The sequence below is a fragment of the Kryptolebias marmoratus genome, linkage group LG8 (assembly GCF_001649575.2).
Source record: "Kryptolebias marmoratus isolate JLee-2015 linkage group LG8, ASM164957v2, whole genome shotgun sequence".
In the NCBI taxonomy this organism is placed as follows: domain Eukaryota; kingdom Metazoa; phylum Chordata; class Actinopteri; order Cyprinodontiformes; family Rivulidae; genus Kryptolebias; species Kryptolebias marmoratus.
The window spans coordinates 7,894,806-7,910,983 of NC_051437.1; the positions used below are offsets into that span (position 1 = coordinate 7,894,806).

At 38.7% G+C, this 16,178-nt stretch overlaps 2 protein-coding genes across 3 annotated transcripts in view; one reads left to right on the plus strand and one right to left on the minus strand.

Annotated features, from left to right (window-relative positions):
• The window catches only part of rapgef3 (Rap guanine nucleotide exchange factor (GEF) 3), a 30,789-nt gene extending 19,200 nt beyond the window's left edge, over positions 1–11,589 (plus strand). For both annotated transcript variants that reach the window (XM_017419190.3, XM_017419189.3), the window contains 20 exons: positions 1,459–1,535; positions 1,617–1,763; positions 1,935–2,038; positions 3,345–3,433; positions 3,525–3,603; positions 3,703–3,853; positions 3,978–4,060; positions 4,187–4,217; positions 4,350–4,425; positions 5,964–6,101; positions 6,238–6,335; positions 7,194–7,319; positions 7,559–7,740; positions 9,570–9,660; positions 9,761–9,811; positions 9,964–10,051; positions 10,143–10,207; positions 10,324–10,378; positions 10,463–10,531; positions 10,684–11,589. In XM_017419190.3, coding sequence (XP_017274679.1) covers positions 1,459–1,535; positions 1,617–1,763; positions 1,935–2,038; positions 3,345–3,433; positions 3,525–3,603; positions 3,703–3,853; positions 3,978–4,060; positions 4,187–4,217; positions 4,350–4,425; positions 5,964–6,101; positions 6,238–6,335; positions 7,194–7,319; positions 7,559–7,740; positions 9,570–9,660; positions 9,761–9,811; positions 9,964–10,051; positions 10,143–10,207; positions 10,324–10,378; positions 10,463–10,531; positions 10,684–10,802 — 1,919 coding nt within the window. In that variant the 3' untranslated portion in view covers positions 10,803–11,589. The remainder of the gene's footprint in view (positions 1–1,458; positions 1,536–1,616; positions 1,764–1,934; positions 2,039–3,344; positions 3,434–3,524; positions 3,604–3,702; positions 3,854–3,977; positions 4,061–4,186; positions 4,218–4,349; positions 4,426–5,963; positions 6,102–6,237; positions 6,336–7,193; positions 7,320–7,558; positions 7,741–9,569; positions 9,661–9,760; positions 9,812–9,963; positions 10,052–10,142; positions 10,208–10,323; positions 10,379–10,462; positions 10,532–10,683) is intronic.
• itga5 (integrin, alpha 5 (fibronectin receptor, alpha polypeptide)) overlaps positions 11,340–16,178 on the minus strand; it is a 40,040-nt gene continuing 35,201 nt past the window's right edge. Inside the window, exons 27-30 of the mRNA XM_017419188.3 lie at positions 15,777–15,890; positions 15,084–15,185; positions 14,873–14,995; positions 11,340–14,785 (exon numbers count right to left, since the gene is read on the minus strand). Of these exons, the coding sequence (XP_017274677.1) occupies positions 14,702–14,785; positions 14,873–14,995; positions 15,084–15,185; positions 15,777–15,890 (423 nt within the window). The 3' untranslated portion in view covers positions 11,340–14,701. The remainder of the gene's footprint in view (positions 14,786–14,872; positions 14,996–15,083; positions 15,186–15,776; positions 15,891–16,178) is intronic.

The window sequence follows — 16,178 nt, forward strand, 5'->3', positions numbered from 1 at the left end:
TCTGCATACAATCCTTTTACATTTAGTCAAAGCAGCATTCATATACACCATTTTTTATATTCAGACTCCTGTTGTTTTGATTCATGTCTCATCACCGAGGGAAAGCAGGTCATCATATCTTTTTTTTTGCTTTTCATATTGCCCATCTGCTATTGAATATGAAAGTTAATGCAACATGATGTAGAAAAGGTTCACTGCAGGCACAGTTGTCATGGTTATTCACTGTGAGAAGGATAAACTTCAGCTTTTCTTTGATTTGTTAAGGAATGCACTGTCAAAATATCAGAAAGTCGTTAGAGCAGCAAAATCAAATATTTGTCAGATATCTATCATGAAGGAGATTTGCCATAACATCTGCCGAAAACATTTTATTTGGGACAATTAATGATAGCATTAATCCCGACACCCCCACCGGCCTCCCAGGGACTGAAACAATGTGTGAACATTTCTTAGCATTCTTTGTTGAGTTAAAACAGTAGCATCAGGTCTGATATCACACCTCCTGTTCATAACCCCTTGACTTTCACAAAACTGTCTTCCATTGTCATTGATTTAGAGCCTGTTTCTCTTTGTGCTCAGTGGTTTACCATTGAAAGGTTGCCATGGTTCCCATTTTCTAAACTCCCTTTCCCTTTTGAAGTGTTGGAAAAATAGAAATATTTTGAAAACACTAGACCTTTTTAGGCACAAATGACATTACTAACATGATTCAGTTGTGTTTTAAAGCCCACCATAGTACAGAATTGGCTCTTTTAAAAGGTTTTATTAATTACAGACTCGGGGGGTTCTGTAGTTGATGGTGATGTGACAACATTCTTGTGTCTTGAGGATTGTATCGGGATTAAAGGAACAGCTCTGAAGTGGTTTAGGTCTTGCTTTAAAGGCTGGATCTTTACTGTTATATTGGAGCTCTCTTTATCTTCTCCTCTCATCTGTAGGGTCTGACAAGGGTTCATTTTTGGACCCGTTCTGTTCTCAGTGTAGGGTACATGTTGCTGTTTGGTTCAATTTCAATGTCCCTCTCAAAAAGACCTCCACAGTCCCTCTGAATGTTTTACTGGACTCTCAGGATGTTGTTAAGGATAACCTTAACAAGTTGGTTTGGTCATTTTTGAAGTGATAATATTTTTGACAACATCTTTTCTTAAAATGACAGATAAATGCAGTGATATATTTTTTTTTCCAACTAAGGAAAACTTGCTTTTTCATTTTCAGATTTTGAGATAGTTATTTGTGCCTTCATTTCTTCTAGACTGGACCACTGTAACAACCTTTACTCTGGTGTGACCAGATTGCTGTAGCTGCACATAAACTTTAGAACAGCCTGTCCTTTCACATCAAGACGTCATCAACTTTGGTCAACACCTGTTGTTTTTAATGTGCTCATGAATAAATTGAACTTGATTTGACTGAGATTTGTGTAGATGACTAATTTGTGTGCTCTTCTCTGTTGCGCAGTGTTCAGTCAGGGGGATAAAGGCACCTCCTGGTACATCATCTGGAAAGGCTCGGTGAATGTGATCACACACGGAAAGGTAAATCCATACGCAGCTTTCAAAGAAACATAAAAGTTAAATCAAATTATTTATGATGCTGATGGTGTTGCATTCACTCAGGGTCTTGTGACCACTCTGCATGAGGGGGAGGACTTTGGGCAGCTCGCTCTGCTGAACGATGCGCCACGTGCTGCCACCATCATCTTAAGAGAAGACAACTGCCACTTCCTTCGTGTTGATAAGCAGGATTTCATCCGAATCCTCAAGGTTTGTTTGACAACCTCATTCCTATGTGTCCGGCACCATGACTTCCTACTGCGACGTCAGTGATGTTGAGTTAGAACCGGGATGCATATAGATGCATATGGCCTAAAAGCTGCAGATTTCATTTGTGTTCACCACTAACAGAAATTTTAAATGTTTTTGCCCTTCCTCCAGGATGTGGAGGCTAACACGGTGCGACTGGAGGAGCATGGAAAGACTGTGCTGGTGTTGGAGAAAACCGCAGACTCAGCTGAGCAAGGAGCTGGAGCCAATAGCAAGTGAGAAACTTAATCTGACAAACTACAGCTGTCACAAAGCAAACAAGGGTTCAGTTGTTCCAAAAATTACATCTGGTTTTGGACAAATATGTTGTGTAATTCTGATAAGAAGCGGTTATAAGATATATCATGACAGAAATAGAAAAAAGTTACAAAGATTTTTGTCTGGCATTCTAAAAATAGACTTAAACAGTGAACGAAGGCTGGCTTAAGAGTCTTGAAGTATGTTAGCAAATTTGAAGGTGAGACAAGTTGCTGGTTACCTCTTTCTTCGTTTTACACAATTTCCTTGTTTCTTACTCTTTTACACGTCTGCACAAGCTGCCAAAAAACTTAAAACATGAATATTTGTCTAAAAAACTCAGTCAAAATTTGATTTTTTTCTTCCACTAAACAGAGATTCTTTTTTTCTGTGAAAACACAAGAAAGCACAAATGTCTCCAGCAACCTATAAGATTGACTGAAGAGTTTTAATAAATATTTGCCATATTTTATTAATCTGGCATCTAATATTTGCTTAAAGTTCAAATTCACTGGTGTTTTTAATTAAGAAACTAATTTTTTCAGTTGTCTTCTTGATAAAACAAGCATATAAGTGTCAGTGCAAACAAACATTCATCCATTTTCTTTACCCGCTTCTCCTTTCCGGGTCATGGAGTTGATGCCTGTCTCCAGCAGTCACTGTTTGAGAGGCGGAGGACACCCTGGACAGGTCTCAGTCCATCACAGGGACACATAGAGACAAATGAGACAAAAAATCATTCACACGTAGGGACAATTTAGAGTTACCAATGAACCTAACATGCATGTTTTTGGTCTGTGGGAGGAAACCGGAGTACCTGGAGTAAACCCACTCATGCACTGGGAGAACATGCAAACTCAACCCAGAAAGGCCTCAGGTCCCGATGTAATTTGTTACAGTCACACAGTTGTAAATGTAGTCAGCTGAACGAACCATGCAGTGATTACATCAAATAGCTTTTTTTGCTTCTTCTTTTTTATCAGTCAGTACTTACAGAAACTTATAATAGTTTGTACAAAGTTCAAAAGGGAAAAGAAAGCATGCCTAAACACTAAACAAAGATGTATCATAGTCTGACTGAGACTTTATCTTTAGAACCTGAACACACATTAACTGACAAAAAGAAATTGTTCAAAGTGTTCAATTAAAACAAGATACAGATATGTGACCTCCTATTATGATTACAAATCTACAATCAGAGCTAACTAAACACAAAGGAGCACAGTGAACTCATCCAGAACATTTACAAACAAATATAAAGTTCTGGTGGTATTCTCTGTGCAGGTACACAGTCATGTCAGGAACGCCTGAGAAAATCCTGGAACACCTGCTGGAAACAATAAAGCTGGACTCAAATGGGAATGATCCCATAGGTGGGAGCTGCCACACAATTATTATTATAATATTTCAGGGTGCTCAGACCCAACTGACCAGTTGTTTGTTGTGATGCTTGTCTCCCCGCAGATCCCTGCGTCAATGACTTTCTGCTCACCCATAAAGTCTTCATGTCCTCCAGCCAACTCTGTGCTGCTTTACTACATCAATATCCTGTGATTCAGGAAAAGATACAGCTTTTCTACCGTTAACAGTCAGAAATGATCAAATCCTGTTTCCCATGTTGCACCCTTAACCACCACTGCACTTACCAGGCAGAGCTGTCAGAAGGCTCTGAGCAGGAGAAGGACGCCTATGTTCTCAACACCAAGCAGAAGGTAGTGAAGCTGATTGGTCAGTGGGTGGCGCTGTACAGCCTTCTGCTGAAAGAAGACCCTGTTACGCTGGACTTTTTAGAGGTGAGGTGACAAGCTTAAATCCATCAAGTCGTCATGTGAATTTCAATAGAAGTGGAATTATACATAGATAATTTGGGTATTTGAATAACTTGTGTTTTTTATTTTTTTGGTTGGGCTGAAACAGAGGATGAAGAAGGAGGTGGCAGCTGACGGTCGGTTGTCCAGCATTCTGAAAGAACAGTTTAAAGAAAGACGAAGAACAAAAGTGTAAACACTTCCTCGAAACCTGAGCCTTTTTTTTGGCACACATATACTTTTATATCTGTCCATCCAAATACTATCCAAATACATTAAATACACTGTGTTTTGTTTTTCATTTTGATACCTTGGCAGGTTGGAGAATGGGTATCAGTCACTGAGCAGGGTGAGCTTCACATAACTGCAACCCTTTTCCATGAAAATGCTTTGAGATGACAGAGTATTATGTCAAAGATACACTTAATCAGAAAACAGTCTGAATATCTTTATCTCTGAGTCATTTTGTTGCCATCAACAGAATCAGCAGTTTGACTGGTTTTCACACTGTGAGGAGCCAGCAGGGAGGGTCTTGCCCATCAGAGCACAGGATAAAGGTGAGGAACCCTCAGACCCACTCAATCCATCAACGACATCTGCTACTGCATGTTAGGGGATTAGGGGAGGGACAGTACATGCATTCGTAGCAAACTGTCACGGTACAGGCGTCAGGGTCTGGTGTGTGCATCCAAATGAAGAATATGCTAGTCAGAGGTGATCACTACTCACATCTATTAAAAAGATGTACTTTTAAATATATTTCCTTAACTGCCATGGCGGAAAATGAGTAGGAAGATACTATCTAAAGCATTCAAAATATCAAACATCAAAACAAAGCAAAAGTGTGTAAAAAGAGGTTTTGCTTTCTCAGTGCAGCAGCAGTGAAGCGTACCAGCAAGAAGTGGATGTATGGAAAGCCAAATGTGTCGAAATTTACTCGCTTTCAGGCATTTAATAAGCACCACTTGTTTGGACCGCACATCAGCATTCAGCTAGCTAAGAAGCTTGCTGTAAGTGTTTAATATTGTATTTATGTTGTATATTAGTATGGAGAGATAATGATGATGCTGTACTGCCTTTTGTTTTGCAGTTTAGACTAAATTATTTGAAACAAACACTTTTTTTGCTCTGATTTCTGAATAAAAATTTATAATTTATAATAGATGAATGAGATCTTTTTGTACCAAACTGTGACCCCCCTAGACCTGAGGTACAGTAATTTACTGTTACACCTCTTCTGTATATGTGGCTTTTATGAATCTATATTCTGCCTCTCACAAAAATTAACCAAGTCATAAAAATTATATGAGATGATCCTGCCAATGATTTCAATGTTGTGGTTCATCTGTGTGAATTTAACAAAAATGTCAAAGTTCCTGAAGTGATTGTCACCATTTTATTGAGCTGACTGAGTGAGTTAAAGCAAAAACTATCATTTTGTGTCCATGTTTTCTGCTATAAGGTTACTTTTGTTATTTGTCTTTTTTCTTTTTTCTTTCTATTTTTGTTTTTGCTGTTAAAAGCAAACAGACATTTATTTTTATATATTTATTTACTTCCAGTCTGTTAGTTTTACAAGAATGGTATGGATGGAAGTAACTAAAGGTTTATGCTATTTTAGTAGAAAAATATACTTAAATAACTACTGTAAATTTCCATTTGCAGAATTTGCATTATTTGTATACTTGTGGAATTAAATTTGATAATCATGCATGCTTAGTATATATTACAACTGTATAATACAATGCTGATGAAATAAGTTTAAAACAATGTGTCTACTTTGTTTTGGGTGAAAAAATATTATTAAACCTTTCCATTTATATCTTTTAAAATGTATATTTTATTCCCTAATTTGTTTTGTACTAAACATGTTTAAACCTATTTTTAATCTATTTGTAAACCTATTGTTTTTAGATTCTGAGCTTTTGCATTTATTGCCATTTTGTTGCTATTTGAATGTGGCTTTTTGTGTGGATTTTGAATTAGTTTTTTATTTTTATTTTTATGCATGATTCTATAAGTCACTCTGAGGTGCACTTGTGTCCAGAAAGTGATCAAATCAGAATATCTTACCGTTCTGTCTCCTCTCTCTCAGTGTTGTATGAGATCTACAAGTCCGACAACAAAGCTCTGTCTCTGATGCTCCCAGTGAACTCATCTGTACAGGAAGTGATGTCAGCTATAGTCAAACCAGGTGGAGATCATGTCCTGGTTAAAATGAACTCCAGTGGAGGTGGGACCTATTTTCTCATTTTTCTAATGGGTTTAACAAATATTTACCAGCTCAATTTTACCATTTTTTAAAGTATTAAGCACATTTGATTGGTTTTTTTTTTAAATTTATTTTATTATTTTGTAAATGCACACAGAAAGAGCTCAGTTAAAGCTGGATGCATCTGGAGTCTACACTGCCCTGGGTCTCAACGAAAGGCTGTTTATCTGCACAAGCAGTGAAGTGGAACAGCTGGTGAGGAATGAGTGCCTTCTACACCTTTTATACATTTTTAAATTTAAAGCCATAATAGCTGTCAAAATGTGCAATTGTTCAATGTTTTTTTTTCTTATATGTGTATCATCTATGATAAAAAATAACCACTAAATACAAATCGATCGCTACCAAAAGTCAACCACATAATTTGTAATAAATTAACAAAATCTGCTGCCACATTTTGCTGCCAACAATTATGAGTCTTGCTTACATTTCGGACATTGACAAGTTCACTTCGGACAGTCTTGGTGCTCGACGGATATAGAGTCAGTTAAATAATCTCCCAGATGTAAACAGAGTCAGAGGGAGAACAGAGAAATCAGAGACACCAGGTCGAAATAGAAAAGGTAAAGATCTTCTCTCTTCTTCTGAAAAGGAACGGCGACTAAAAGCTAGGAGGAGGAGAGTGGACAGAAGTAGAGTCGTTCTGGGAAAGGAAATCGAGTGGTGGAGAGCGTTAAAGGAAAAGTGTAGCTAAGATCATCTGTAAATGAGCTGTGTTTAGATATTCTGAACTCTAACAGGAGAATTTCCAAAACTGATCGTAACTGATCGCAGTATTTAGTTGTAAACGAAGGTGAGGAATATCTGCTGTTTTCAAATGCAATTTTTATGAAAACCTTGATTAGTTTGAGTTACATTAACCCCAAAAAAATAATTTAATGATGAAGAAACTGTGTTAAAAGCATTAAAATTAAAACCATAAACCATAAACACTGAAAAAATTATGAATTTTGACAGCTATAACGAAGTTAAAAAGCCTAGCAGGGTGCCCTTTGACCTTTTTCTTCTGATGTTTTTCTTCTTTCACTCTCTTTGTCGCTCCTTCTCTATCAGAGGCCCCTGAATGAGCAGCAGGGCCCCGAGCGGGGGACAGCCGACCTCATTGAGCAAATGAGCTCTAAAGACGTCGCCATTGAACTCACCAACTATGACTGGGAATTATTCACTGCCATGCATGAGGTAACTTTTTGCAAACTAGCTGACAAAACTGTTTGTACATTAAAAAAACGTTGCCAAGGCAAGACCTAGTTGTCTGCAAAACTGAATATTAGACAAGAAACTGGGTAGGCATTTTCATAATCTGATAAATCCATTTATTCTATCAGATTACCTTTAGTACATTGTGTCACCTGTAAAAGCTTTCCTTATCTGGGACTCTGAATCTCCCCTTCCTCCCCTCTCTGTTCCCTCATCTCCAGGTGGAGCTTGTCCACTACATCTTTGGGCGTCACAAATTCCCAGGTGCCATCACAGCGAACTTAGAGCGGTTTGTTCGTCACTTTAATGAAGTTCAGTACTGGGTCGTGACGGAGCTGTGTCTCTGTGAGGACCTGGTGAAACGGGCCAATCTGCTCAAGAAATTCATCAAGATTGCTTCAGTGTAAGAGCTCAACACAAGGAGCATGATATGCGGGCTATGTTTTTGGAGTCAGTCTGGTCCTGATCCAAAAAAAGAAAAAAATCCCATATTTTTCAGCTTCACTTTTCTGCTTTTAGACATTAACCAAGCTTTTTCTGAAAATGGGGGAGTTAGTTGATTTAGATTTCTCTTGACTTTTGTTTTAGCACCAGCAACAGGTCAAAGTACTCACCAAATAAGATAAAAGATGAATTAGTCTGGCACTTTTAAGTGACATTTATGAAGCCTAGTCTTTTTGTTCATATCCAGATTTTCTCTTCTGGGTCCACTATCATTTCGAAAGTTGTCGGGCGGGTCTTAAATGTTTCAATGAGGACAAGGCTCCCAATGTAGTGAAGGAGGATCTGCAGAGGGCTGGTGTGACAGAGGAGGATGCTGGGATAGGGAGAGATGGAGGCAGAGGATCCACTGTGGGGACCACTAAAGGAAGCAGCTGAAAGAAGAAGACTGATTGGTCTTGACTTTTAAGTCTTTTTTACACATTTCTGCAGTATTTATAAGTTTTTGTTCTGGGATACAATAGTAGAATTTAAAATGTGACTGGCAAACCCATCTGCCTCAAATATGTTTAGTTTTTATCTGCAAATGTTACCAAGATAACTAAATCTAACTGAGGCTTAAACATTATTCTGTTTGATACCAGAAACAAACCCCATTTTCAGAAAACAAAGTGTTTCCAGCTGGAAACAAGTGAGAGGGTCAGAGTTGGGTATCAAAGAGACATTTGCCAAAGATTTACTGAGGACAAATTTATCCAGCCTTCTCAGTGAGGATGGAGCTGTTGCATGTGAGTAGTTTAAAAATGCTGTATTTGAAAACTGTCATTCAAAGTTTTTGGACAGGACATGTCTACAAACCACAACGAGTTTAAGTCCCTTTAATCATAACTTTGTTAGAAACCCATCCCTCACTTCAAAAATACATATTTTATGTGCAGAATTGGACAGAACACATCCTTTAAAGTGTTTCATTTAAACATTCATTGAGTTTCATAAATATCTCAGCTTGTGAAGACAAAAATAAACTGTTGGATAGGCGTGGGTGACTTGCAAATGTGTAGAGGGTCCAAGGATGCGGAGGTGTAAACCTTTTTTTTTTTTTGAGAAATGCTGCTATCATCAAGGTAAATTGCAACAATTATTATCATAATCTATTGAGCTATACAAATGTGTAATTAAAAGCATATTTGTTGTAAGCATTCCTTACTAGAAGCGATCCGAGAGCTCAAACATCTGCCAAGGCCATTGCGTCATTAAAAACTAGTGTGATCCGAATCATGACCTAGATCACCATCAAAATTTAATCAGTTGAGGGTTTTTTGTGAAAATCCCATTTCCTGTTCATTAGTTTTCGTGTGATCTTGCTAACAGACAGACAAACAAACAAACAAACACGACCGAAAACAAAACCTCCTTGGCAGAGATAACAAAGGGGTCACCTGTGACCTTGACCATTAATCCTGTGACCTTGAAATCAATAGGCAACACCCTTGATCCATGAGTCGTTTTTGTATATTTTCTAAATGCAACATTGTTGGTCAGTGAAGCTGCCTAAAATTATATCCTTTGTACTTGTATCTGAAATTTTAACAAAAGCTCAAATGAAAATAGCCGCAGTGATCAGTTTGACTTAAAGAGTTCATCTCATAGTACTGGCATATTTCTCTGCTCACACGGCTTCCTGCATGACTTTATTGTCACTACTACCCTTTATTCTTCACTACTGTATTTAGCAGCACCTGGTCAGTCAGAAACCTGTCCGTTCACAATCATGTCTCTTCTCCGTTTCAGGTTAAAGGATCAGAAGAATCTCAACTTGTTTTTTGCTGTGATGTTTGGTTTAGGCAACAGTGCGGTGCAGAGGCTTTACAAGACCTGGGAGGTCAGGTTGCGACTATTATGATGACAAGAAAAGTTGCATCACATTTATTTTACAAGGGGTTTTAAAATAACTGGTGAAACATTTTGCCTTTATTTCACAGAGAATACCAAGCAAGACTAAAAGAGTCTACTGCACTTATGAGAGAATGATGGTAGACACTCTTATCTCATTACATTAGATTATTAATGCCTTGATTTGAACATTTTCTTCTTCCATCTCATGCTAAAAGGCACCTTTTGTCTTGATAATTTGTTGTACTGCATAAAGCATTTAGGTGTTGCTTTTTTTCTCTCATTCTGTTAGGATCCTTCACGCAACCACAGGGCCTATAGACTGGCTGTCACTAAACTCAGTCCTCCTTACATCCCCTTCATGCCTCTGCTGCTGAAAGGTAATAAATACCAGCAGTCAGGCTGCTATGAATCCAAAAACAACTTTAACTAAAACCATGAGGATACTCATTGTGTCTTCTTAACACCTAGACATGACGTTCATCCACGAGGGCAACCCAGACTGTCTGGACAAATTGGTCAATTTTGAGAAAATGGTAAGGCAGATTCTATTTATTCATTTAGGAATTTTATTCTGCTTGTTTGCAGATATTGTTCCACTATCAGTAAAGAACATGACTTGAAATGTTTCTTATTTTTTCTGTTTTCATAGCGAATGCTTGCCAAGACAGTGAAAATTGTACGAGAATGCAGAAGCCAACCTTATGGTAAGTAAGAGGCTGGAGAGGTGGAGGTTTGCTCTATATAGAAGAGGGGTGGGGAAAAAAAACGATTTTCTTTCTCCTCTGCAGTGCCTTCATCTCCACAGAGGGGTCTGGCTGATCGGATATTTCTGGAAGGTCCTACACGTTTATCTACAAGTAAGCTGTAGCATTATTTACTGGTATATCTTTCTGTTGTCCCTGTGAGCAGTTTGAGTTTTTTCAATCGTTTTGTGTCACTAGTTCTGATTTGCCCTCACCAGCATTTAAATGCACAGAGAAAAACATGGTTTCCACCTCTTCTCCACCAGGCTCAGAACACGCCTTCCCTCTGCGCACTCCCAGCAACATCCGGCATTACATCCAGAACCTGAAGGTGATCGACAACCAGCGGAAGCTCACGCAGCTATCAAGAACAATGGAATCATGAGACTTTGGCCTTCAGGAGCAGAAAACCCGACAACATCTAAATCTGAAGCACAGAACAAGGTTCAAGCAGGAAGAACTAAACCTTCACACTCTCAGATAGAGAAACGCTCTCGGAGATACATGTGTGATGGAAATTTCCTGTAATTTAGGGGATGTTGGACTTCACAGTGAAGGTTTGTCTTTGCACTGCACAGCACTGAGAGTGTAAATGTGCAGCATGAACAGTAACGACCCCCCCAACTCCCACCACCTTAAAAAGGCAATGTAACAATATGTACAAAGTACTGCACTGTCTGGTGTCAATATTCTTTTTATGACACTTTCATGCTGACACATGCTACACATCTGTGCCACAAATATATAAATATATTTTTTAGCTTACTACACGCCTGTGTTTTTGTTCCTAAGGTGATATAGTGTGTCATAAATCTTTGGGCAGTAAGGCCACTAATTGACATGCACATAATTTCATACTATGTTGTTTTCTAAATAAATTATTTTCCCATCTATGTATTTTCAATGAAAACCCGGACATTTGTAAAAAGGGGAAATACTTTATTTAAAGTACAAACAATAGCAGGCAACAATTTTTCTTTTATGTTCAAAGAGCCACCATCCACTTGGCACAACAAGGCCTCCCCAATATGGGGTGAGAAATTTCACACCAAAATTCTCTCCTCGTCACAAATATGTACAGCATCTTTTCGAATGTCCCGGAGAGTGAAAGTGGGCAAAGACATGTTATAAAAGGAAGAAAAAATAATTACCAGTGCCTTTGCCTGATGGAACCATGAGGGGAAAATGACCCCGACATTATAAATAATGGGCTGTCATGTTAAGGAAGGAATTTTCATGCAGGGAATGAGCGTGATAAAGGATTTAAGTCCATAACCAAATTGGGGATTTTATAGCCTGTGTGACAATAAATCACTCTCTGATCGGCGGGCAAAAAAACAAGTCTGGTAAAGTTTTAAAAAATGCATTACGTATATTATGTGAAATTATTGCGTTCGAACAGCTGCAACAACAGAGAAAGTAAATGTGAGCACATTCGAGCTCAGCTCAGACACGCTGATGGTGGCTGTCGTTTCTGCGCCAGTCTGTGCTTTAAAAAAAAAAAAAAAACGGTGAGCTAATGAGAGGGTTCAGTCCAGTGAAGTGATGAGTACATGTGAAGTGGGAAAAATCTGTTTCGCTTTCACTCTGCCAGTAGTGAAAAAGTGAATTGACATGAAAAGCCAGAAACCCACAAGGGTTTAAAGGAAATGCTCGGCCAGTTTGAAGTGGGGTTTTGTGTAAAAGTTGTGAAAAACGAGTATCTTACCTGTTTTAGATAGCTCTTTGAACGGTCTCCGTTTGGAGAAAAGGTTTAATTCTGACACTTCTGAATGCAGCTCAAACTAAAATGGATTGCTCTCTTTTAGAAACTCTAGTCTCCAAAATTTTAAAACAGTCACGCACTGGGTACTTTATAAACCATTACAGCACCATCAATTTCTCGTAACAAGATTTTTGTTTTATCTGTAGATAGAAGCCTATGACAAATTGCAAGTGCTAATAGCAACAGCTGCTCGCTTTAGCACTTTCGGTGCAGTCCGTGGCCACTTCCAGCAGGAATTTCAATATATTTCTAACAAAATAATTGTGTAATGCAAAACTGATGGCATTGTAAGGGTTTATAACACAGCGTCCACATGAAGAATAAGGAAATTTTGAAAACTGAAGTTGTTTTAAGAAGGCATAAAGATGTTAATATTGGCAGGTGAGCCCCCTTCCCAATGGATTTTGCATCCTAAAGTAACTCCATTCTTCAAATTTTCATAGCAGCTCATGTGGACACTTTTTAAAATTTATTTTCTTTATAATGTAATTTTGCATAACACAGTCATTTCAGTTGCTTGCAAACAATCATAGCATTCTTTGCAAATAACCAGGTCTTCACAAACTGATTAGACTGTAAAGATTTATACCACAATGAAATGTCTGAGATTCAAGCTGCTTTAGGACAGCAGCAATCCACTTTGGTCTTGGATGGATTCAGACTAGACATCGTTCATCAGTCCTGTCGGAAATAAACTCATTTCTACAACAGGTACAATATTATTTGTTTGTGACTTTTCCACAGAACCCAACATCGAAATGGCTGAACTACTCCTTCAAGCCTACATTGCATACTTTAACACACAAAGTTCTGGTTTGTCGCAAAGCAATCACAAACAAAACAGAAAACAAAGAATAGCACATACATAAAGAAAAGAGTAAATATAAATATTGCACTTTCAAACAACGTGTAGTTCCCAGTGCCTAGTTGTTTACCCTTTTGTTAGAGGTATTTAAACTTTTGCGTTCAATAGTAACCCAGAACTGTAACCTCAATTATCTCAAGCTACAAAGGACTAGGCAATGGGAAATGTAATACGCGCACACACACACACACAAAAACAACTTTCTTAAATATAACATTCACACAAATACAGATACGCTCAAAGTCTCGCACTCACACACATCCCAGAATCTAACCCAGACAATAAGTATTTACATTTAAGGCACGTAAAACCCTATGTACACGACAAAATAACACAAATATTATATTGTTCAGTCCCTGTAGCCTTTTGGTTTTTTGATGATGGCTGTTTCTCATTCATTTTACCCATAAAACATTTTAAAATACAGTATCTTATTCAGCAACACACCGTAAGCTGAAAAAAGGGATCTATCCATCTTCAGCCTCCTGTCAAGGCTACATCACTGCTGATTGTCCTGCTTTTGTTAAAGATTTCATCAAACCATGGTCATCAACTTGGTGCTTTCTCCTTAAGCATCTCTTGCTTGCAAGTGGTCTTTATTCCGAATGAGCCCGAACCAATCAGGAGTAGAGACATTTCTGAGAACACCATTTTCTTTCTGACAGAAGCGCCACACTGCTTCAGGCCTTGCATGAGGTTTCACAGGTCTGTGGTGGTTCCAGTCCCATCCCAGTCTACGACACAACTTGGAAACTGAGAACAAGCGTACAGGACTTAAAGTCTTCAGTAGGAATCAGAGTCGGAACTCAAAGGAAGCTCAGTGAGTCTTTGGTGTCTTATAGGAAAAATATCAGTAGATTTCCTTTGAGTGCAAAACACACAATCCACCAACCTGAGGCAGAAAGTGAGCATTTTCATCAACAGCTGAGAAACATCCATCTATGCAATTTTTAATACCCGCTTTTCTTGTTTAGGGGTGCAGGGTGGCAGGGACTATCCCAGCATGCACTGGGCTACACAGCTTAGGGCTTAACTTAAGGGAAATTCTTAATTTTAGCTATTAAAAAGTTACGACTATTAAACATCTTTGGATATATTGTTGCTTGTAGACAGCTAACGTTTCTCCTCACGCTGTAAACTAATTTTGTGTGCTCAGAAAACATCTGAAAACTTTCAGGCCTTATCAGGCAGCAGAATTCACAGCTCCCAGAGGCCACAAGCAACACGTGGCCGATTCCTATCAGATCGTTAGCACCAATAAAAGGCAGTTAAATGGGTGTTACCAAGGTCTCCATCACAAGAACCTGTAAAAGTAATTACAACATGCTGCTGCAAGCATAGGCTGTTGGTCACCTGTGCAGTTTGTTGTACAGTCCAAAATTAGTCTTTAAACATGGAGAAATATTCAACTTGATAACAATCCCAAACTGACAAAAAATATATGTATATAAATTAAAGAATTAAAAAAAAAACATTCATTTGGTTTGGAGATCTTTGGGTCTTTGTTTTCCTCTAGTGCAGCACAGTGGAGTTCTAGTAGTCTTTCTTTCACACAACTCTCAACCTGCTCTCGGATCGCGGTCCATCATGTTTCTCCATTGCAATCACACGGCCAGATATTGTGGGGGGGGGTTCTTGGCATTTTAGAGGCCAGTTAGGCCTCAGAGGCAGCCTGTGGTTTGAGTTGTGCTTTCTCCATGGCAGTGCCGTAAGGTACAGATCGCTTGAAGAAGCCAAACTGTAAAGAAGAAAAGAAAACAGGAATAAGCCCTAACCTGATCAGCTCACCTGCAATGCCTTTAATAAACACAGAGTTTCCACTGACCCTGTAGAGGACGTAAATAAGGAGAGCCAGAAGCAGTAAACCAGCTAAAATAGCCAAGATGATGATCCACAGGGGAACTGAGTTCTCAATGTCGGGCTTGTTCCACACCACTGGGGTCACCACCTGAAGGTGAAGAACGATTTCTCAGCATAAAGTGGACCAGAAGGAAAGAACAGCTTAACGAATGACTAAACTAAACCTGTTAAAATACCTTTTTGTGTCCCGTTGGGAAATGTTTAGGCAGGATTGCATATGGCATCTTTTTCACACTGTATCTGGCCAGACACTCCAGCACATTGTGTTTGTAGGCTTTCTGAAAGAAAAAACATAAAACAAATTAGAAATGCATGTAGTGCCGTGAAGCTACACAAGGTGGAGACACAGACCGAGTCCATCTTAAAGCTTCCTAAGGCTTCTTGTCATGTGAGTGGCTCTGACTACCAGATAATGAATTTCCAATACATCACGCATACTCCATGTCACAATCTGCAGAAGGTGGGACAAATTTGTCTCTGGATCAGATAAGATAGGAAGGCTTTACACCAACATAAAGAATAATACACTAATGTGGACCAATCTACACTTTTAGAAACCAACTATCTTGAGTCAACTGTGTGAAACTGAGAAGTCTGGTCGCTGATTTAGAGCCATTGTCAATGTCAATCAAACATAAAAGAGAGACTGACTACAGCAGCCATTTGCCTTTGTTTGCATTTGGTTTGAAACTCCATTTACTTTTTCTTTTTTTTAAAGCATTAAAGAAAACCACTTTCTTTGGTTCCTGCCAGAGTCTGACATGAGAAAATACACAAGCACCAGTTCGAAGAGATGAACCTGTAGTGTGCAGTGTTTTCCCCTGCTGTAAACTAATGTACAGAACCCAGAAAGGCAAGATTCTTCTAACCTCAGTGAAGGTTTCGGCCCAGATGCGGGAGCGCATTTTGAGGATGGCTGTCGTTCCCTTCTCCAGCAGACCCACGTTACACTGCAGCGTCCAGCAGTCCATATTAGAGCAAGACTATGGAAACAGAGAATGTCGTACATGAATAAGAACATATTAGGATGACATAAACTTGCTGCAAATGAAATTTCAGAAGGCAAACAAATAGATATAATAAAACAGTCACGTTAATGTTTTAGGTTCCATAAATGTAACAAAGAGCCCAATGTTATTATCCCTATTCCTCGCCTGCTTCGAATTAGACTGAAGGAATGTCATGAGACTGTAAAAATGCAGCATGCACCACTTGCCACATTATTGCCCAACCACTAAAACCAGCTCATTTTTCTCAAGGCTGTAGAATAC